Source organism: Hoplias malabaricus, chromosome 17, assembly GCF_029633855.1.
Source record: "Hoplias malabaricus isolate fHopMal1 chromosome 17, fHopMal1.hap1, whole genome shotgun sequence".
NCBI lineage: Eukaryota > Metazoa > Chordata > Actinopteri > Characiformes > Erythrinidae > Hoplias > Hoplias malabaricus.
Genome location: NC_089816.1, coordinates 13,756,221 through 13,777,651, shown reverse-complemented (window position 1 = coordinate 13,777,651; position 21,431 = coordinate 13,756,221). Strand labels below are relative to the sequence as shown.

The 21,431-nt window shown below is 40.1% G+C and overlaps 3 protein-coding genes across 4 annotated transcripts; 2 read left to right on the top strand and 1 right to left on the bottom strand.

Moving 5' to 3' along the window:
- Positions 1-126: 126 nt before the first annotated feature.
- Positions 127-3,194, top strand: LOC136673491 (pinopsin-like). 2 transcript variants are annotated; one of them, XM_066648996.1, is made up of 4 exons: positions 127-454; positions 970-1,298; positions 1,923-2,168; positions 2,507-3,194. In XM_066648996.1, exons 1-4 carry the CDS (start codon positions 127-129, stop codon positions 2,633-2,635), a joined length of 1,032 nt encoding a protein of 343 aa, XP_066505093.1. In that variant the 3' UTR covers positions 2,636-3,194. The 2 variants fall into 2 exon arrangements, with proteins under 2 accessions (XP_066505093.1, XP_066505094.1); XM_066648997.1 differs by having other exon boundaries at positions 274-454; positions 1,923-2,185.
- Positions 3,195-3,538: 344 nt separating this feature from the next.
- LOC136674101 (D(2) dopamine receptor-like) lies at positions 3,539-9,649 on the top strand. Its single transcript, XM_066649965.1, has 4 exons — positions 3,539-3,653; positions 3,791-5,268; positions 7,165-7,294; positions 9,593-9,649. The coding sequence occupies exons 1-4, from the start codon at positions 3,539-3,541 to the stop codon at positions 9,625-9,627; spliced, it is 1,758 nt and encodes a 585-aa protein (XP_066506062.1). The 3' UTR covers positions 9,628-9,649.
- Positions 9,650-10,005: 356 nt separating this feature from the next.
- cax2 (cation/H+ exchanger protein 2) lies at positions 10,006-20,713 on the bottom strand. Its single transcript, XM_066648995.1, has 20 exons — positions 20,619-20,713; positions 19,923-20,102; positions 19,533-19,624; positions 19,120-19,228; positions 18,709-18,825; positions 18,568-18,629; positions 17,870-18,025; positions 17,275-17,460; positions 16,616-16,709; positions 16,318-16,459; positions 15,588-15,771; positions 15,313-15,412; positions 13,132-13,256; positions 12,799-12,836; positions 12,606-12,712; positions 12,150-12,295; positions 11,884-11,978; positions 11,581-11,659; positions 10,764-10,872; positions 10,006-10,670 (listed from the first exon to the last, which is right to left on the bottom strand). The coding sequence occupies exons 1-20, from the start codon at positions 20,674-20,676 to the stop codon at positions 10,597-10,599; spliced, it is 2,253 nt and encodes a 750-aa protein (XP_066505092.1). The 5' UTR covers positions 20,677-20,713; the 3' UTR covers positions 10,006-10,596.
- Positions 20,714-21,431: the final 718 nt, after the last annotated feature.

Here is a 21,431-nt window from a genome sequence, read left to right as displayed (position 1 = left end):
GTGGTCAGAAAAGAATAGGTATCCTATTAGACATGGGTAAGCAGACTTACATTCGACCAGCCCTGGCAGATTGCTAACAGGACATTACGTTGCTGAAAGTCTTTGTGGAAACTGGACCCAAAAACAATGGATAACGCAACCTCTCCCATGGACGGGGTTACATCAACAAATGTGACACCCACTATTTTCCCCAGAGTGGGCTACAGCATTCTTTCCTATCTCATGTTTATAAACACTCTGTTTTCTGTCTTTAACAACTCCCTAGTGACTGCTGTGATGCTGAAGAACACACATCTTCTCAACCCCATGAACCTCATCCTCCTGAGCCTGGCAGTTTCTGACCTCATGATAGCCCTCTGTGGCTCTGCCATCGTCACCATTACTAACTATCACGGCTCCTTCTTCTTAGGAAATGAGTTCTGTGTCTTCCAGGGTTTTGCTGTGAACTACTTCGGTAAGTGCCTTTTGAATCTGAAGAAATTTCAAAATTCTTTGGCAAGTGGGACTCCAGCAACTTTGAGTAATTGTGGCTGCTTCGGGTGATATTTGTTCATTTTTAACAGCAAATGCTTTACCAGTTATGTCCATTGTTTTTGTCCCCAAAGTATTATTTTATTATTCTAAAACTTTGATTATAACTTATGTTAATGTACCATCTGATTGAAAGAAGAATTTATTACATTTACTGATTATTTGACCTAGTGAATTAAATGGAGCAGCTGCACATGAGCTTACGGTCACATTGCCTAATTCCTAGAGTTGACTAGGGGGCTATACATTGTCCCAGGATTGGGCTATTGTATTCAGCTGACCTCCATGTTGTTTATGATTTGGAACTAATCATTTAGTATCAGTACCTGATCTCATTATGTCATGCACTTATTGAGAAGAAGTGATAACAGTCTTTAAATGGTCTAATGGCCCACTGTTAACATGGTGAAGATAAGAGCCAGAACATCTCTTCTCCAGGTTTGGTTTCTCTCTGTACTCTAACACTGCTGGCATACGAGCGTTACAATGTGGTCTGTAAACCCATGGCTGGCTTTAAGCTGAGTGTGCGCCGGAGCTGCCAGGGCCTGACCTTCGTCTGGTTCTTCTGTCTTTTCTGGGCTGTGGCCCCACTGCTGGGCTGGAGCTCATATGGTCCAGAAGGCGTCCAGACTTCCTGCTCTCTGGGCTGGGAGGAGAGGTCCTGGAGTAATTACAGCTATCTGCTTCTTTACACATTCCTCTGCTTCCTCATCCCTACAGTCATCATCATCTACTGCTACACCAACATTCTGCTCACTATGTGCAAGGTACTGTTCGAATGCTGAGTCTACAACAGAATCAGATTATTATTTATTTATTTATTTTGTCTTAACTGTTGATTTTTTTTATTGAATAAATAGCTTTAATTTATAATATAATTTAACTGTGCGGTATGGTGGTGCTACAAGAAGTGCCCAGCTCTTGGGCCATGGGATCCTGGGTTTGAACCTTGCCTCAAGACACTGTCTGTGTACTGTTCTCCTCGTGTCTGCATGGATCTCAACTAATTGTGGCAGTTTTCACCCACAGTACAAAAACACAGATTGATAGGTGAATTGGCTGCGCAAAATTGTCCACAGCTCTGAGTGTGTGAGTGGTTAATACCCTGTGATAGACTGGTTACCTATCCACAGGGTCTTTCCTGTCTTGTGCCAATGATTTTACATAAGATGAATGAATGAATATTGTATGAATAACTGCTTAAGACATGAAGAAAAACACAATTCAGACAAATATATAGTATAACATACGTACACAAATATTGAGGGTCCTAACAAAGAAACCCAAATAACAAGTGATATTACATCTATTATCTTGCTCTGATGCTTCTATAATCACACTAAAATGTAATGATGTCTCCCTGAACCGTGTACTTCTCTTTCTCTATGCAGCTGAATGAAAGTGTAGAGCTGCAGGGAGGTAAATCCCATGTGGAGGAAAACAGGAGAGCTGTTAAGATGGTTCTGGCGATGATAGGAATGTTCTTTGCCTGCTGGCTGCCTTACACTGCCGTCTCTGTGGTGGTGGTGGTGGACCCTGAGCTGCGCATCCCTCCTCTGGTGGCCACCATGCCCATGTACTTTGCCAAAACCAGCCCTGTGTATAACCCCATCATTTACTTCATGACCAACAAGCAGGTCAGTTACACTCAAAGGTAAATGCTGTTTGATGCATTTTAAATGCATTTTAGCCCTTTGCTGTCTGTTGTTGTTTTGTTTGAAAATTGCTGTAAACACTAGGGAAATAATTTTGCATGGCTTTGTTTTAAACTGTATGTCAGTGAAGCACATTGGGCTGTTACCAGTATAAAAAATAACCTATAAATTATTGTTTTTTACAGTATATTTTACAGTATGCAAATGGAGCCACAAAGAGTAGAAATATGAAATTTAAAATTATGTACAGTGGAAATAAACATTATTTTTAATTATTGTTTCTTTTATTGTTTATCATTGTTGCATTGTGTCCTGATTAGATTCGGGACTGTGCTCTGGAGGTGTTGTCCTGCGGCCGCTACATCCCCCGCAGCAGCTCGGACGGCCCGGGGTTGGGCTCTGTACAGACCAGCAGGTTCAGTGTGGACAGCAGAATCACACCTGTCTGACCACACCTGTGCCCTGTAAGAGTGACATGTTCAACCATTTCTCTTCTTCGTCATCTGAAATATTCAATTTTCTTGGTGAAGATGAACATTTTCAGTGTAGTTCTTTGACTTGAATGAGTTTAAAATTGTACTAATAGTGAAATGTTTTGGAAAACAGTTTGACTCCCTGAACATTTGTATATATTCTTTGTATAAAACTCTGTTGTGATTTGGAGTAAAACAATTATACAGTAATGGACTGACTGTAGCTACCAATGGAGTTCATGTACTTTGATTATTTTTAAGAAAAATAAATAAAGTGGATCAGAAACAGCAGTAATGCTGGAGTTTTTAAACACTGTGTCCACTCATTATCCAGCTTGTAGATGCAAAGTGTGGGATATTAACTCATATGCTGCTGCATAGTTTGTGTTCATAACACTTAAGGAAAAAAATACCTGCTCTGTGCTAGTCCTGGAAGGATCTTTACCGTTTAAATATGATTCTAGGGGCCTGTACCTGACATGGACCCTAAAAAAAGATAGGAACTGTATGTTTCCCCAAATCCCTGGTGGCACTCCTGAGTCGTGGGCTTACAGGGTTTTTATAGAGCTTTATTCCATTGGTTTTTCTTTGATTTTTTTCCTTCCTTTCCTACAAATTCATTATCAAATTAATATCTCGTACTTAGTATTTGAGATGTAATCTGACTGGATATCATCGAGTGGTCGCTGACTTTTGGACAAATTAAATATTCCAGTCCCCCATGACTTTGCTTCAGGATGGATATAAATATCAGCTAACGAGTGAAGTTTTGCAAACAATAATTCCCTGATGGCTCCAGCCTGGCGGGGTGTTAATTACAAAAAATGGGCCTGTGAGCGTCATCAGAGCGGCAGGGTCTGAGTCGGGGGTCAGGCAGTAATGAGCTGTGGACTGACTGAGAAACACAAACACATCATCTGGAGTCTTTACGCCTTTTCTTTGATAAACGGAACTGAAGTGATGGGTCTACATCCCAGACCAGCATCAGCGCAGGGTTCCTGAAACACGGAGCTGAAGTGAAGGCGAACTGCTCAGAACCCCCTTTCCTTTGAGCCTTCAAGTCCTCGTGCTGTACTAGAAAAGTGATCTAGTTTCATCTACGTCTCAGGCTTTTGACTTCTGTGTTTTCAGGGGTCCTGGAGAACATTGACCTGAGCCCTTGTTTTGGTGCTTTTCTGGGACCTGTTAAATTTAGAGATGGGACTCCGCTCCGTGCTCTGGAGATGAGTTCTAATTACAGTCAGGTGAGCGAGGAGAAGGAGGGCGCGTGGCCAGGTAAAGCGCAGGTGCTTTTCCTCGTGGTGGACAGCGCGTTGCTGCTCGTGACGCTCGTGCTCGGCTCGGCCGCGAACGTGTTCGTGGTGCACGCGGTGCGCCGTCACCGAACTCTGCGCACGGCGGCGAACGCACTGCTCGTGAACCTGGCGCTTGTGGACCTGCTGCGCTGCGCCGCCGACTGTCCGTTCCTGCTACTCCAGCTCGCGCTTCGGGCGCGTCCGACGGCCCAGGCCCGTGCGGATCTCGGGCTCGCGCTCTGTGGCGCGCAGCTCGCCTCCTTCTCGCTGAACTGCGGCGCGCAGCTACTCACGGTGGCGGGGATCAGTGTCGAGCGGCACCGCGCCGTCACGAAACCATTCGAGGGAGACGGGAAGGAGCGGAAAAGACGCGTGATCGCGTGGATCCCAGTCACGTGGGCCGCGCCGGCGCTCGCTTCTGCTCTATGCGCGCGCTTCGCCCGCGACTCACCCGTGTACGCGAGGTGCAGAGGTTTGCGGGCCACTGAACTCAGCGCGCGCGACTCGTTCGGCCGCTACGTGCTGCTGCCTGCGTGGTGCGCGTGCCTGACGCTCATTGCCGCGTGCTACACACACATCTTCTTGGTGGTGAGGGCGCACAGTCGGAAGGTCTTCGACAAGGGCGCGTTCCCTCCGCCGGGGATGAAGGCAGAAGAGAGAACAGCGAGGAAAGAGAACGCGCCCGAGGTCCTCTTAGTCCCAGAACTAAAGGTAGCGGCGGAGACGGTGATCCCTAACGAGGAAAAGCACTTGAACGCCCTCGCAGGCAAGGAGCATCCGAACCCCCAGACTCTCACAAACGACTGCGTGACCTCGGCGCCCGAGCTGCGCGAGGGTGATGGCGCGTCTCCAACCGAAATTAAAAGTTGGGAGGGGAGCGCGCACCAAGACGTGCCCCACGAGAACCCACCGGAACGCACAGGCACGGAAGGCAATGATGCTTCTCCGGCAGATATTCACGAGAAAGCACAGCGAGACGCGCTGCAAGATGCGCACGAGAACACGTCAGAACACATAGGTATTGACGGTAATGACGCCCCTCGAGCTGACGATAATGAAAACGCGCATCAATGTGCACAGGCACTGGAGGCGGCGCCACAGAGGGCGGTGGAGAGCGCGCCTCAGGGCGAGGAGGTGATGGGGGCCGTGTGCATGATGCCGTCTTTCGCCAACAGAGACAAAGGGAACAAGAAGAAGGAGAGTAAACTGGCCAAACGCTCCGGATACATCATCTTCACCTTCCTCGTCTTCTGGCTGCCACTGATGGGGACAATAGTCTTCAACGTCATCCTGGGCAGAAGCGAGACTCCAGCCGTAAGTCTGACATTTTCACCTGTAAACATCAGTTTAACACACAGGCGTATCCAGGGCAACAGGGACTAAAACCATGTCCTGTGTTTAATATTTCTGTAACAAACCCTGTCCAGTGACCTCCTGCCATCAAAATCACAGGGCCACCAGTGAGTCCCAGTTCACCAGTAACACTGACCCAACTCAACTTCACTCCTCCCAGAACAACAGCCTACTGATTCACTGACTCCACCCATTTCCATCTGTAGCTCTGCATACTTCATTTGCCCACTTTCCCCCTGTTCTTCATAGCTCAGGGCCCCTACAGAACCACCACAGACCAGATCATTTGGGTGGTGGATCATTCTCAGTGCTGCAAGAACACTGACGTGGTGGTGGTGTGTTAGTGTGTTGTGCTGGTGCAAGTGGATCAGACAAAGCAGTGCTGCTTGAGTTTTTAAACACCTCAGTGTCAAACCCCTCAGCTGAGAATAGTCCATCAAACAAAAACACCCAGAAAATAGCATCCTGTGTCCACTGATGTATGACCAGAGGACAACCAACCCAAAGTGTGCAGCAACAGACGAGTTTCTGTCTCTGACTATTTTTACCTCTCTGAGGTAGGTCTAACAGAGTGGAACCTGTTTAAAAACTAGCATACACTCACAGGGTTAATAACTAATTCCTAATGTTAGTCAATCATTACATCAAATTATCACTGTAGCCCTGCGAGGCACTGGCGCCCCCTCCAGGGTGAGCTCCTGCCCTGCGACCAGTGATTCCGGGTGGGATCTGTACCCACCACGACCCTGAACAGGACAAGCGTTTGCAGACAATAAATGAATGAATAAATCAATCTCAACTCAATACGATTATTGAAATAAAAAGCCCTAAATTGCCTGCCAAAGTAAACAGGCTGACATGAAACATGGAATTGTGGAAAAAAAATGTTTATATAATCCTGTGGCCTTAAAAGACAATGTTGATGATTCCGGGGAAGTGCTGATTTCTCTGGTTTGTTTACGTTCAGAAGATCTGTGACCTTTACATTGAAACAGTAAGTTTGAGAGGGAAAAAAACATTGTTTTGAAGTTAAACTTGTCTGTAAGTTTCTATTCACTGTTTGAATTACCACAAATACTCATTTATAACTTGAGTTGTTTACACTGATTTTCTGATTATCACTTTTGGTCTTTGTATATTTTTATGCAGTTAGAGGGTCCCAAATTTAGAGTCAGTACCACATTAGGTAATCAGTAACATCACAGTCTTTTTAGGATTTTCAATGTTTGAGGTCTCTCAGCCGTCCGAAACATCTCCAGATATCGGGAGAAAGTTTATCAGACCATGCCCCTTTGTTTTTGTTTTTCCCCGTTTACTGAGTGACAAAGGAGCTTCACAGAAACATTTGACTGGTTTCCATCATGTAAACAAACTGGAGAGCTTGGTGAGGCAACTACATTTTTAAAAAAGTGTTTTTTGGTTCAATTTGTGAATGTCGCCTTTAACTGTTCTTTAATTAAACAGTAAACAGTATATGTTTGTAAAATAAAATTGTAAAATTACCATCCAGGGCAGCATGGTAATGCCCAGGGAGTGCCACTGACCTGGAGTTATGTGTTTCTTCCATGTCCTCCGGTTTCCTCCCACAATCCAAAAAAACATGCTTGCCTGTACAACACTATCAATAGGTGTGAGTGACTGTGCATGTGAGATGCCCCGTGATGGACTGGCGCCCATCCAGGGTGTGTTCCTGTTTTGTGCCTAGTGATTCCGTGTAGGATCTGGACCACAATCCTGAACAGGATAAATCGGTTACAGAAAGTAAATAAATGGGTGAATAAATTAATGTTAAATAACCAAAATGGTGTAGTGTACACTACATACAACACTGACACTCATTTCCTCTGACTTTTTCAGGGGAATGTGGTGCAGGAGCTGGAGGTCCTGGCGGTCTGTATTGCCTGCATGACCTCTCTGACTAACCCCATCATTTATGCAGCTGTGAACCCTCAGTTCCGCAATGAGTTCTACTACCTGAAGAACAAATGCAAAGCACTTTGGGCAAAACACTAATCAGAAACGCGGAATTAATGTTATATCAAGTGATGCTAAACACTGGTCCATCTTGAATCAGCAAACAGACTGACTTTTTATAACTTCTAATGTGAATGTCTATTGCAAACACAACACTAGTCACTTCATGATAGAAAAAAAAAACAGGTTTTATATGAACTTTTTTTTTTGTTTTACATAGATTTTAAACTCTTTTTGTCAAAATTCCAACCCTATGCACACACAGTCCCACCAAGACTAGGAGGGTGAGGAGATGCATGTTTCCTTCAAGACACATGGATTTAAACACTGCCCCCTTTGCACTGCTGCTAATGCTATCCCATCAAACTGCCCAACATGACATAGAGAGCGCTCACTGCCCAGGTCGTTCCCATCAGCTAACATAATAAGGGGAGGGATAGGACCATGCCATCCACTTAGAAGGCTGAAGCATTACCTTTGATTGAACCAGAGAACTCCTGATGATAGAGCCAAAGCTTAGACTGTTTTATATAAACTTGAAATATCATTAAAGGAATACTGTCTAAGAATCATCTTTTTTGTCTCCTGAGCTCCCCCTACCTTGCTAAGTATAATGAAGTCTCACAAACACACAGCTTATAAGCCGAGGCATATTCACATCTGCCACGACCAGCTCTCCAGGGCTTCTACCAATAAACACACACGCACACTCTCTCTCTCTCCCTCTTTCCTTTTTCTCTCTCTCTCACTCTCGCCCTCTCACACTCGCGGAGGGATATTCACACATTGGTCATGACTGGCTCTTGGGCTTTCAATAATAAACACACACAGTTAATGCCAGAATCGATGTCCAATGGTAAAAAGTGAGCTAATCCAGTTAAATTTAGCAGGCGCTCTTTCATCAGTAACTCTCAAAACCCTGATTATAATACTGTCATCAACAAAGCTTGGGTTCCTCCGACACAAAATGTACAACCACACAGCAACTGCTGAAAAGCACTTATTACCAGATGTTTAACACTAAAAGGTGAGTTAATCTAGATGAAGTTAGCAGCCGCAAACCCTGGCTCACTGATTATAAACTTGATTATAGCACTTTCGTCAACAAAACCTATCACTAACACAGCAACAAATCAAGGGCAACAACATGTTATTACTTCACAGTTCAACACAGAAAAAAAGCATCTGTCTTGTGTCATGTCTCTCAGCTCCCTCCAATTAGTAAAGTCAGTCCAAATTAACTATTGTACAGCTTCTCTCTCTCTCTCTCTCTCTCTCTCTTCTTTGCTCCAGCCTGCCATAAGCTGCATATCAGGAAAAGCAAACTAGATTCTTCTTGTAGCGAGCTAAACACTTGTGAGCCTTGTAAAGCATCCCACAGTTCTCACAAGAGTTATCCACCCATGATTTTCAAGTTGCATAGTCAAGTTTTTAGTGAGAGAGGTGCTATTCTCTGTCAGAGCAGCATCACAATAATTTTTGAAGCTGTCAGTTTTCGTTTCATCCACTGAATTAATTTTACAAATCTACAAAATCTGTAATCAGGACAATGTAAATAAAATGTTGGTGAAGGTGGAGATGTATTCGACTCCACAGGTTTTAGACTGAAATTAATCTAATTTTTAATTATGCTTTTTGTAGAAGTCCTTCTTCAGATCCATTTACAGTTTAATCATGTTTCAAAGCAAGGTGAATGAAAGAGAGTAGTCCAAGTGTTTGCTTAACCGGATGGCCATATGATATGCCGCAGTATTACCACTACCAGTTTTTACACCTCCAGAAATAAGTTTTAATGGCATGAAAGCCAGAAGCTCAGGCCTGAAGTTCCTAATATAAACCACTGAAAAACACCTGTTTAAGCCTTTCACCAGCTTTATTTTTAGTTTTTTCTTCCCTTTGCAATAGGAAAATGAAAGCCTCAAATAAATAAAAGCAAATGACACTTTTGTTTGAATTTATATCTGCAACATTACTTCCATTAAATCCTTCAATTATTTTAAATAGTCACTAGCCAATGAAAACATGTATCTCCATTTTTGTCAATTTTTAGTTTACTACATCATTTAAACACTGCAGCTGTCCTTTACATAGTGTAGTTACTTGGAACACTGACTTTCATTAAAAGTTAAGGTTCTTTCTTCACCTGTAAAGTTGCAGTTTATGGAGATACATGTTTTCCATTGGACTGTGATTAAATCATTATTTTCATCAGTTGCATATTTGCTGAAGAGAAAAGTACCATAGATCAGATATGTTACTGACAATAAACAAAAACTGTAAATGTACAAACATTACACAATTAGTGTGAGAGGGAAAATGTTTTTCATTAGAAGCAGGAGGCCTTAAAAATAATTCAGGATATACTGCTCTCTCTCTCTCAATGGAATAGATCGAAAATTATGAAATATCACTGCTAAAGCAGGTAAACCAAAATATTATAAATTCTAAATAATCATTTTATTATAATTTATTGCAATACAGTAGCTACTTAAATTTAAATTATGAAATAAATATCTCTTCTTCTGGCACTGTTTGTTATACTGTCTTCTAAAGTATCAGTACCATAGTGCTTATATAGTCTGTTAGCATGTGGAAATTTATGTCTCGTTTTGCTTTCTGTATATTTGTACCATGTGTTGTTCTCAATGATTTCATCCACTGGGATGTGACTGGATTGTGAAAATAAATGTTCCAATGTCTTTAACCTTTTTAGGTGCACTCAAGATTAGCAAATGCTAACAGACTGTCCTGCTAATGCATGCATTCGGATGTTCACAGTAAATCCAGAATTACAAAAACCATAAAGTTATCATTAAAAGAAATATGTACAAATTAAACCAAGCTGTGTGTGTTTGTGTATGTCACTGTGTCCCAGCCTGACAGCTGAAGAGAAAACAGTGCACATACTGCCCATTACAGTAAATATGAGATGACATGAGGAAGGTCATGAACAAACAAGATTTATGAAATCAGTTTCGATTTCAGGTTGACTTTAAATCCAATTAATTAATTATTGATTTTAAAATTCAGCATCAACTTTAATGCATTTTGAGTAATGTAAAGTGCTTTTCATTTTGTGTCACAGAATACTTTCAGTAGTAAAATCTGTATAGTGCAATTCTCTGTGCTTTAGATGAATGAAATACATTACAGCCTGAACAAGCTCAATCTGGGAATAAGGGGATGTGTCTAGATGTTATTTCCTTTGTTGGAAAGCTATTCGTTTATGCAACTGTCCTTATTATTCAAGGTTTGTAAGGTTGTTTTAGTAAAGTATGCAGACTGAACATTCAAAACAGACTGAATATTTCCTCGTCAACAACCTGCAGGTGATGGAGCAAAGAAATATAGTGCAAGCAGAATGAAATACACCACCACCAGAGCAGTACCTGAGAAAGAGAAGAGAGAACAAAGAATAGAAGAAATGTTGCATTAGTACGTTTAGGCTACGTCCCATACCCTCCAGGTCTAATGTCTCCTACCTTGAAAGTAATCAGACTTTCCATCCATGAAGATGTAGTTGACAAGGATGATGCTAAAGATGCTGGCCCACAGATGCAGGTCACTGAAGATCAGCACAAATCCAACATTCTGCTCAAGAGAGAAAATGGCACACACAATTAGACAAAGGACAATGAAACCTAAAACATAACTAACCGACCAGCATAATATTATTGCTTTATTAGCGTGCTTCCATGCTTTTATCTTTCTGGGTAGGTAGGATAGGCCAATCCCAGCCTACATAATAGATCCAGGTTCCCAAAAGCTTCACAGTATTAAGATAATCTTAGGTGGGTAAGAGAGAGAGATTAATGAGATGTTGCTCCTCATTTTAATGATGTTCTCAGTTCTATGAAACCCTTGGGAACCCAGCCCTGGACAGTGAGCATCCTCTTCCAAGCAAGTTGAGTTGCTACAAATATCTTAAAGCTGGTGGCTACAAATATCTTAAAGAAAGCAAATGCTTGCCCTAATCCTCCCAGCTGGTGACTTATCATTGTGTTTTTTTGCAGATAAATATAAATTTTGCTTGTGTTAGATACATATAAGTCACAGATGCTGTAAGAGAAATTTGAATCTCCTAATGGTTAACTCCTTTAACCATTAACCATAACCTTTAACCTTAACAAAAATAAAAACAGAAATATTAAGTTTTCCCATTTTCTTCTGACAGAGATTATATATAACATAATGTATATATATGTCATAATACTAAATTAATTATATTAGGCAACAATCGATGCAGTGTTAAAGTAATCATTTTGAATGTATTGGACAATTCTGAGGCATGTAACTCACGTAAAATGCGTTGAACAAGATCAGAATTGGGATCTGAATCATGCAAACCTGCACTGCAATACAGCTCCCCACCTCCAAACTGCAAAATGAAATTACAGTGAAACAGATGCATGAGGGCAAAAAACCACACATCCTCTTTCTGGAAATAAACACACAGAATGTACAGCACCACAAACCCAGACCCATTCAAACAAAAGCAGAACCAAGAATAAAGCATGTATTGTTAGAAGAGGAATAAAGAAAACTTAGACATGTAGAAAAATAATTGTGTGCTTTATCTCTGTGGTTGAGTTAGAGACACACCTGAGACTGATGTTGTTCTGCAGAGCAAACTGGATTCCATTTACTATTTCAGGTATTTCAGGGACCATGGCCAAAACCGTCACACCTATGAAGTACTGATAGGACAGATGCAAATGGATCAAGTAAAGATGATGTCAAAGAAGGAAACAAAAAAAATAATTCTGACCTAGTGTACCTAGTGTTAAGTGTGTGTGTGTGTGTGTGTGTGTGTGATTGTGTGTGTATGTGTGACAGAGAGAGAGAGAAAAAGTTTGTATGTTATGTGCCTGAGAGATGCCAGGGTGGTTCAGTATGGGCTGGATGTGCTCTGTGGTGAGGTCAGCACAGACGGACATTAGCACTGTAGCGACAATCAGGATGAGCAGAGCTCTCCATCTAGACCAGTGCACCACCGCAGCCAGATGACCCACGGCTACACAAACACACACACACACACACACACACACACACATACTGATTTGAGTAAATTCCTGAGAATTCAATTATGTTCCGTAACATAAGGGATAAATTATTTTAAAGATAGTTAAGGAATAGTCGCCAATTCTCCCTAATCAAAGAAAGTTCATTTCTTAAATCCAATGCTTATTACATAAAATGTTTTCTTATTCAGTATCTATATAGCATAATATACCTTTTTATTATATAAGGTTAAATTATTATTTACATTTTAATTTATATGAACGTGCTGTGTTGTAATTATCATAATAAGACAAGAATCTCACCATGACTATCACCAACGTGGATGATGTGTGAGTGGGTCTTCAGAGTGAATAGAAGGCCGATGATGTAGGACACCGGCAGTAAGACTGAAACAGTGTAAACTAGTGGTCTGAAAGACAGAACGTTCTGTAAAATCCACTATAAATAAGAGTGTAGTTGCATTATCAATTGAACTGAGAATAAATTTGTACTTACTCTATATGGCTGTGAAACAAGCTGTAGTTGTTTTCACTCTGAAGAAACATGTAAGGTTTTCAGAAAGTATAAGGTTTATATAGTAGTAAAATACATAGATTCATAGGGCTAGTGATTTGTATATATATTGATCCCTATATTGGGATCAGTTAAAGTGGGATATCACATTACCCAACATATAAGTTCTATTATGTACGTGTGGGAATTCTAGTGACCACTTTTTCTGTTACCACTTTTATATCAGTTAACAATCAAGTATATGAAGAAGACTGAACAGCATCATAAACAGCATCATAAAATAGTCATTTTTGATTGGCTTGAAAAATATCTCACCAAGTCATAGTGACAGTTACTGCAGGTGAATGTCCCATTGCTGCTGTTGGTCCCAGAGGAATTTGTGCAGTCTTCGCACACAAGATTCCCATAGGCTTTAGAGAAGAGTGTAGGGGCAAACACACCTGCCATTAAAAAGAAGGAAGCAGCAAACAAACTTGATAATTAAAAGGTATGGTTGTAGACGCCCTAGTGACCTGATCACTAAAGATGGTGTAATGAGGATGAGAGAGAAAAAAGATGTAGAAAGAGAAACTGCAGGATATATGCGTAATATAAACATATGCTTAATGTAAGTAGTAAGGTTTCAGCTTCCTAATACTACATTGCTCTTAGTGTGAATTATTCAGGGCATGGATTCAACAAGGTGCCAATTAGGTGAGATTCTTCCCCATGTTACCCTATCTGCATCATATAATTGCAGTACATTTGTCAGCTGCATATTCACGCTGTGAGTGTCTTGTCCTGTTAAATCCCTAAGGTGCTCTATGGGATTCAGATCTGGTGACTAGTGAGGCCACTGAAATACACAAAGCTCATTGGCGTGTTCTTGGAACCACTCATGCCTTGTGATCATGCACTTAGAAGCAATTAGCTTTTTTGGACACCCCATGACAAATTTTATAAGTCATAATGAATAGATTTTTAAGCCCAAAATTATTCACACCATTGCCAAATTTTGAAGTATAGATTTTTTTTGTTTGATCAATAGGGTTTTTCTGGCAGAAAATAGCACTATAGACGCTAATATTAAATATGAGCTATCTCAATGTTAGTCATTCATATCAATAAAACCTGCCATGTCCAAAATTTAAAAAAATTCCTGTCCACTGGGATTCAGGTCTTGACTCCAGTTGGGCCACTCACAAATATTATTACTGTTTCCTGTTAACCATTTCTTGGCCAGATTGGCTGTATGTTTTCGATCACTGCCTTGATGGAAACTCCACTGTTGCACAAGGTCAGTTTTTTTTCTGAAGACTGCCTGATATTTTCCTAGAGATTTTAATGTAGTCCTTTTCTGTCATGATGGCACTGCCTGAAAAACACCCCAAAACATTACGTTCCCACCTAATTTTTCACAGTGTGGGGCTTTTCCTTGTACGTTCTGTTTATGCTTTGCACTGTGGTACTGGCTCTTGGAAACGCTTCAGTTTGAGTTTATAGCCTTTCCTTTTCTTATGAAAAGTTACCATGTGCAACTGGAGGTCTTTAAGATTTTTGGTTTTAGCTATGACTTGCAATTGACTTGAGAAATATTACATGAGATTTCATCAATGTATAGTTGATTAGAATGCTCTAGACAAGGGGTAATTATTTAAAATTCATTAAGGTTACAGAAATTTTCTCAAGACAAGGTCTGGAACATAATGCACAACTTGGCTCTTATTGCTGAAGGACAGGACTTTATGCATTAACAGCAAGCTGATTGGCTCTTTATGCTGAAGGATGGAACATTATCTCTAAAATAAATCCATGTTCAGCATTATATATTTAAAACGGCAATTGTTCCCTTATTTTTAAACTTTCTGGTCTTAATTCACACAACACTGTCATCCCAAAAGAGCTTTTACCACATCACTTGAGCTATTTTTATTGGCCCTAGGACACTGGTGCCTGGAGCCCTGTCCAGTGTCGCTAATTTGAGTCACAGCGCTCATCATAATGCAAGATATGATTGACTTAGTGGCCACAGGTGTAATATGCAAAAACGCATGCGATTAGTCTGTGAGTGTCCTGGAGCATTAAACTTGAACTGTAATGACTAGAAGAGTCACACCGCTTAAAGCAAACACTCTGTGCAAAATGAAACAGCTCTTAATAGGTTATCAGTTACAGGACAAGGTCCGGATAGGGCTCTGGGTTTGGACCTGGACCATGTTCTGCCTATTACTGACTCCTGCTTTAGACCATAGCAGAAATTACAAAGACCATTTGTAATTGTATAGAAGCATTTTCTCATAAATTCCCAACAATTTCAACATTTATGGATAACTATGGACATGGCTTTTTATAAATAATTTAAAGTGATCCTTAAAATCTCTTGCATAATATCTTACCGTATTTTGTCAAATGTTTATATCATTTTGAGCCAGAAGAATCCTACTGGTCAAATAAAAATTCACTATAAATTAATTAACTGTATGTATGGAGCAAGAAAAAAAGAAGGAAAGTGCACACCTCCAATAGATATGAAAAGCAGTGAGGAGCTGACCCCTGCTGAGCGACTGTTAAACCTCTGCTCCCTGTGTCTCAGCCCACCAATGATCATACAGATCCCCTAAGGGCATGACAGTGATAAAGGGTGAGTCATTGAGCTGCATTTAAAGCATTATTTTCTGAGAAGTTTAAATGTGTTACAATTCATCATCTGATTTACTCCATATGAGCTGAATTGTGTGAACTGCAGGCTTTATGTTGTATTTAGCACTGCAATGATAAATTTCCACTCTCACGGGAATAAAGAGGATGCATCCGAGCAGTGTGCCTGTCAGTGCTGATTTCACAATCTCTTCTAAACACTTGCTGTTTTGGCGATGACCCCTGAGCAACGCTGTGATGTAGAAAGTCAGCTCAGTGATGGAGCCGAATGTGGCATTGACCACTGCACCAACGGCAAAGTTACTCTGGGCTGATATACTGCAGAAACACAGGGACAGTTTAATTAAGTAACAGAAAACACCTATGGGCATTAGCCTTTATAAATGCTAGTGTATGTTTATATCAGTTTATGCGGGTTTGATGAAAAGCAGGAGCAAGAAAAAAGTCGTTATGAATGTCATAAAAATACCATGAACATGAACAAGTTATAATGCAATGATAATACCTTACGAAATATCATGCATTATTAATTGTTATAGCAGTATGAATTGTTAACATAATGTATTATAATTATAAATACTTATATACATTATGAATGGCTATGCAGGTCTGGACTGAGTTTCAGGATTAGTGACAATGTGTTATCACTGCATTATAATGTGTTATGAAAGTCTGCACAGCATGTTAACATTTCATAATGGATTATAAACATTATTATATAAATGGTCAAGAAAATGTATAAATATTTACAGTCTTAAATATACTCATGAATGTTATGAACTTATTCACAGATACTTATAGACATGGCATTCAAAGTGTTCATTATATTCCCTCCTATACCCCATGAGATACAGGTTTGCTCACCTGGCTATGCCCATACCAATGTAGTAGGACAGTGGAATGATGGAACATATTGCTGTGCCAAATTTCACCTCAGAGCTGACGAACTGGTTGCCTTGGTCCACATAGCCAATCACCATGGAGACAACAACTAAAGGGAGGAGATCTGGAAGACAGCAGTTATCTAAGGAAAATAATATGCAAATTCAAAACCACTTAGCTAGAAAGGTGCCATGTAAAACAAAAGTCAAATGTCGCTAAAGGTTCTGTAGACTGGTGAGTGAAGGAGGCCATTGACTTTAATTCGTTTTTAGAAGGATACTGACAGCAAACACATTGATCCCATCAACAGTGTATTTGTAGTAGTAGATATTCACGGCCCAGTAGCAGCAGAGGATGGCTTTTCCTTCGCCTTCCTGAGATTCATTGAAAAAGAGATTAAGTTAAAGCAAATGGGGCAGTAGTTTTTAACTCAATGACCACATAGCACTCATTGTTAGCCTGTTAGCATTTGTTCCTTTAATATGTGGAAGTAGGTCAATCCTCAGTCCATCAGCAGAGATAACAAATGAAAACAGTGAAAAGAAAAGAATGAAATCAAACTCTTATTCATCACCCTATCTAGGAGGCTGCTCAAGCAACAGCTTCTACTCTTCTGGGAAGGTCCTGACATTTTGTGTTGATATAATGGCATAAGGCCACAAAAACCTAAGTGATTTCAGGTAGTGATGCTACCTTCATTTTCAGTATTGAAAAAAGGAATTTGGAAAGAAACCCACTCATTGGAGGAAAATTAAATTAGCTGAATTATTTTATTATTCATACAACCATTTTTTGCAATATGTGTGTATTCAAAGTCTATATAACTTTAATTCTTATGGATCACTCAAACTGCTGCCAAAGTTCTCCAATTATTTTAGGATTCAGATTTTTGGGATTACATTTCTGAAATATAGAGTCGCAAGCTTCAATAGCCCTCACTTCATTCCCAGAGCTGATGTGAACCTGCTCAGGGTCCATTAGCAGAATGCTCATCAGTGTTCTGGTGCTCATTTTAGCCACAGGAATGGTGAAGACCAACAGCCAGGAGAGCAGGCCCAGCACACAGTGAGCCACGGCCAGAGGAGGATATCCAAGCAACAGCCACACAAACACAGTCAGCCGTTTCTGTCAAACACAACAAACATTCACACACTCATTACATATGTGGATGGAACAAAACCTCATACACATGAGAAATAAAATAGCAATATACTGTAATTTCTTTTCTATTAATTTTGGACCTAATCATTTCTACAGGTCTAAATACACAATATAAATTAAAGTGGGTATTTTCGTATTTTGTATTTTGATAAGTATGGCTCCAAATAATCAGCCTAAATACTCAAATCTTCATTTGGACCGTTGATCTATTTTCTTCTGCCTAGATGCTAGTGCAGTTAAATATTTTAACAAAAAAATAAATCTCACTATATGGTGTTGTTTAAACTGACAGAAAAATAAGACATTGTTCTTAAAGTGTATTTTCCTTGGTCTATTCTGGTCTATTCCTATATTCTTCTGCACACAGCCATACCTTGCAGTGCTGCTCTGGTGGCCCATGCTGTTCCTCCACATTCTCCCCAACTTGGCTGGGCAGCAGGAGAGGGGAGGTCACCTTCACTTCATCACCGTCCTCCTGCATTCCATTAGTGTGAACAATTACACTGCAGGTAGACATGGAGCCACTCACCTGAGATTAAAAAGTAAACAAGGAAATACAGTAAAACACTGTAGATATGTACATATCTTCAGTGACCAATGGAAAAAATGTATTTCCATGTTTGTCCATTTTAGTTTACTACATAATTTGTATCAACACAACAGCTCTCCTTCACATTGTGTGAAAAGTTTATAATGAATGGATCAATAGAAACAGGAATCTAATCTTTTTACACTGACTTCCATTGAAAAGTAAGAATTTTCTTCTGTCTCCTGTAAAGTTTGGAGACACATATTTTTCATTGGACGGTATATTCAACATCTAAGCAATTCTTTTATACAAACCAGCATCAACTTGGCAGCTACAGAACCTGCTACTGATGAGCCACAAAGCTACTATAAATGCAAACCTGATTTCCATAGAGTAGCCAAAGAGTAGATAGCATGTAAGCCATTAAAAGCTATAACTATCAGTAGGGCATGTTGGACTGAAAAATGAATTCATTAGTTGCATTCAAACCCATTTAAAATCAAGCAAAATTAAAGGAGAATGCAGGGTAATAAACATACAACCTTCTTTATTGCTTTTCCAAATGGCCACAGAAAATAACCAGAGAGTCCGAAGCACAACTTCCCTAAATTGAAAAGTAGGCATTTTAGATTATTAAAGAAACAATACAAAAGGATGGTTAACATTAATAAACAGCAACTTACCATGGGGGATTCCAATAATGGTGATGAACATCAATACACCAATGAGAAGGTATACGAGAGATATCCACCAACCAAATAAAAACACATACAGGACATTGCCACAGGTGATTAAAGAGCCTGATAAAACATGACAGAGTGGGCGAAAGTGAGAGGAAAACTGAGAGAATATCACACATATCTACAAAGCATGGGTATTTACACGGAGTTGCCTGTTTATTAGGCATCTCTTCTTTCTCACTACACTTGAAGACTGTTGTCCATCTGCTGCACAATTATTTGGCCCATCTCTACCCCATCTATCTATGGCTGAACAAATACTATTTACTAGTACAAATACTATAGTGTGACATTGTGATATAGTGATGCTGAGTCTGACTTATGTTAGATTTGATGCTGTTGATTCAATCTGACCTGAGTTTGGTTTAATGATGTTGAGTTCTGAGTAGAGCTCCTTCACAATCTCTGATCTGTCCTCGAAGGGTCTCTCAGTCACATGGCTCTTCCACTTTCTGAATCCAAACTTAATGTGAAATAGACATGCAAACTGCCTTATTAAAAGGGAAAGCTTAATTGATTTATTAGTATATGATACTTTCAGTTAATATTTCATTCAATCTGCAGTCACTTCACCCTGGGTCACAGTGGTTCAGGAGCTTAACCAGAAACACTGGCTGTGAGGCAGGAATACACCCTGGACAGGGCACCATTCTGTGCAGGGCATCAAACACTCATTGAAGATCGTGGCGCCATGTAGAAGCGACACTACCTTTGCACCAACCTGCCACACATCAGTGTACTAATTCTTGCTAAATACATTTACCCACCTTGTAATTATTGGCAAGTTTCTGTGCCTCCACCTCATTCTCAGCACTTATAGTGGTCTTACATGTTTCATCAGTCGTATGTGTGACATGCCCTAAAAAAACATAATAAAACCACAACAGCAAAAAATAAAAACAGATGGAAACCTTTGTGTATACTACTCCGAAACAGAATAATTAATACTGAGTACTGTCAAGAAACATGATTATTATGTTAAGATTAAGTTATTAGTGTTAAGGTATTTTTAAAGTTATATAGAAACAAACAAATAAATATAGAACGAGCCATGTGTATTTTATATTTTTATTTGAAGTTATTTCTATATTAGTCATAGCATTTTGAGACACATTTGTAGTTTATTTAAAGAATGTAAAGAACTTGTATTTCCTCACCTTTGCATGTGTGTGTGGCTGTGCTGGGTGGGTAAGAATGGAGGCTGCAGGGTGAATTCAGGTGATATGCAGGGGTCTCTGCAGGCAGGTTATTCACACACACACAATCACAGCAGGAGCCTGGAAGATGTCCTCTAACAGAAACACAACCTTTGACTTCATCGTGGTCCAACAGTGGCTCTGAAGACAATGAAAAGCAGAACATCTCAGTAACTGTTCTTATATTGTAAAAGGCATTTTTAAAAACTTGATTTGAAACAGGTCGTCACGGTGACACAGCAGGTAGTGTCACAGTCACACAGCTCCAGGGACCTCTCCTACGGAGATGTCAATCAAGTTTAAGTTTAAGATGATCACAATCAGTTCCTTGGTTTCTTGTGATGAATGATAAGAGGGTGTTAAAGGCAGGAAATCAGCAGGGGAACTGTGTAGAGACTTGAGGTTTCAGAAACAGAGAAGTACGCTGCCTTAAATCTATTCACCTAGACAGACATGTGGAAATTAAGTAATACATAAGAAAACAGATTTTTAAGTTTAAAGGATATTAATGTAAAACGAGAACTAACTGAATGAGCCCGGGAATTTCAGTAAACATTTACCTCATTAAGAAACACAGTATTAAATATGCTTGTAATAAGCCATTCTGTAAACAGGCAAAGCAGTACCAGTGTCGTATTATGAAATCAGAATTTCTACCGTGAACTTCGCAGTTGCGGCTGGCGGCTCTTCTCCGTGTCTCTGCGTGTGTGGACATTGCAGCTACGGTGATACTCCTGCGCTCCGCAGGCGCTCCGTCCTAATACGTCTCATGTGATTCTAAGCGTTTCGCGCGAGCTCAGAGACTACGGAGAGGTTTATGGGAAATGTAGTTGCCCCTTGTCTTTGGTACAGATGAGCACAATTATCCTGCCACAATTAGACAGGATAAAAGCTACTATTTTATTCCATGTTTAACTACAAATGTTTTACTATAAATGTAGACGGCGGCATAGCAAACATATGTTTAGATATACAGCCTATATTATACTCACAATATTAAATATATGGCCAGAATTTTGATTAGTCAGGAGTCTGGCTGGTTTGGCATGAAAATGACATATTTACTATGTGGGACCTGGTTAATAAATACAAAGATAAACGTATTTCAGATATAAATACTTAAATGTCTCATTCCCATAAAGTCATTTAAGCACTGGTACGTCATTCTCATATCTTAATTTACTTTAAAGGGATGTCACCAGCACAGCTCTATAGACAAATATTACAAAAGGACATAGACCAAGAATTTATCAATACGTGTTTCAATTAAAGAAAATAAATAAATATATATATCAAATCAAATCAAATTTATTTATATAGCGCTTTTCATAACTGATGTTGTCACAGAGCAGCTTCACAGAATTCCAGTAAGACAGAGATTTGACATGAAATGTAAAGACAAATGTAAAACCCTCAAGTGAGCAAGCCAGGGGCGACCGTGGCAAGGAAAAACTCCCCCAGCTGAGGAAG

What these genes read in the sequence shown, in the direction of transcription:
- cax2 (XM_066648995.1), bottom strand. Translation starts at nt 20,676, where the DNA reads ATGTCCACACACGCAGAGACACGGAGAAGAGCCGCCAGCCGCAACTGC. An exon ending in ACATCAGCTCTGGGAATGAA is followed by an intron (nt 16,710 to 17,274) that starts GTGAGGGCTATT and finishes AATGAATCTCAG; the next exon opens with GAAGGCGAAGGAAAAGCCAT. An exon ending in ATTGGTATGGGCATAGCCAG is followed by an intron (nt 15,772 to 16,317) that starts GTGAGCAAACCT and finishes GTGTTTCTGCAG; the next exon opens with TATATCAGCCCAGAGTAACT.
- LOC136674101 (XM_066649965.1), top strand. Translation starts at nt 3,539, where the DNA reads ATGAGCTGTGGACTGACTGAGAAACACAAACACATCATCTGGAGTCTT. An exon ending in CAGACCAGCATCAGCGCAGG is followed by an intron (nt 3,654 to 3,790) that starts GTTCCTGAAACA and finishes CTGTGTTTTCAG; the next exon opens with GGGTCCTGGAGAACATTGAC. An exon ending in GCAGAAGCGAGACTCCAGCC is followed by an intron (nt 5,269 to 7,164) that starts GTAAGTCTGACA and finishes TGACTTTTTCAG; the next exon opens with GGGAATGTGGTGCAGGAGCT.
- LOC136673491 (XM_066648996.1), top strand. Translation starts at nt 127, where the DNA reads ATGGATAACGCAACCTCTCCCATGGACGGGGTTACATCAACAAATGTG. An exon ending in TTTTGCTGTGAACTACTTCG is followed by an intron (nt 455 to 969) that starts GTAAGTGCCTTT and finishes TCTCTTCTCCAG; the next exon opens with GTTTGGTTTCTCTCTGTACT. An exon ending in TTCTGCTCACTATGTGCAAG is followed by an intron (nt 1,299 to 1,922) that starts GTACTGTTCGAA and finishes TTCTCTATGCAG; the next exon opens with CTGAATGAAAGTGTAGAGCT.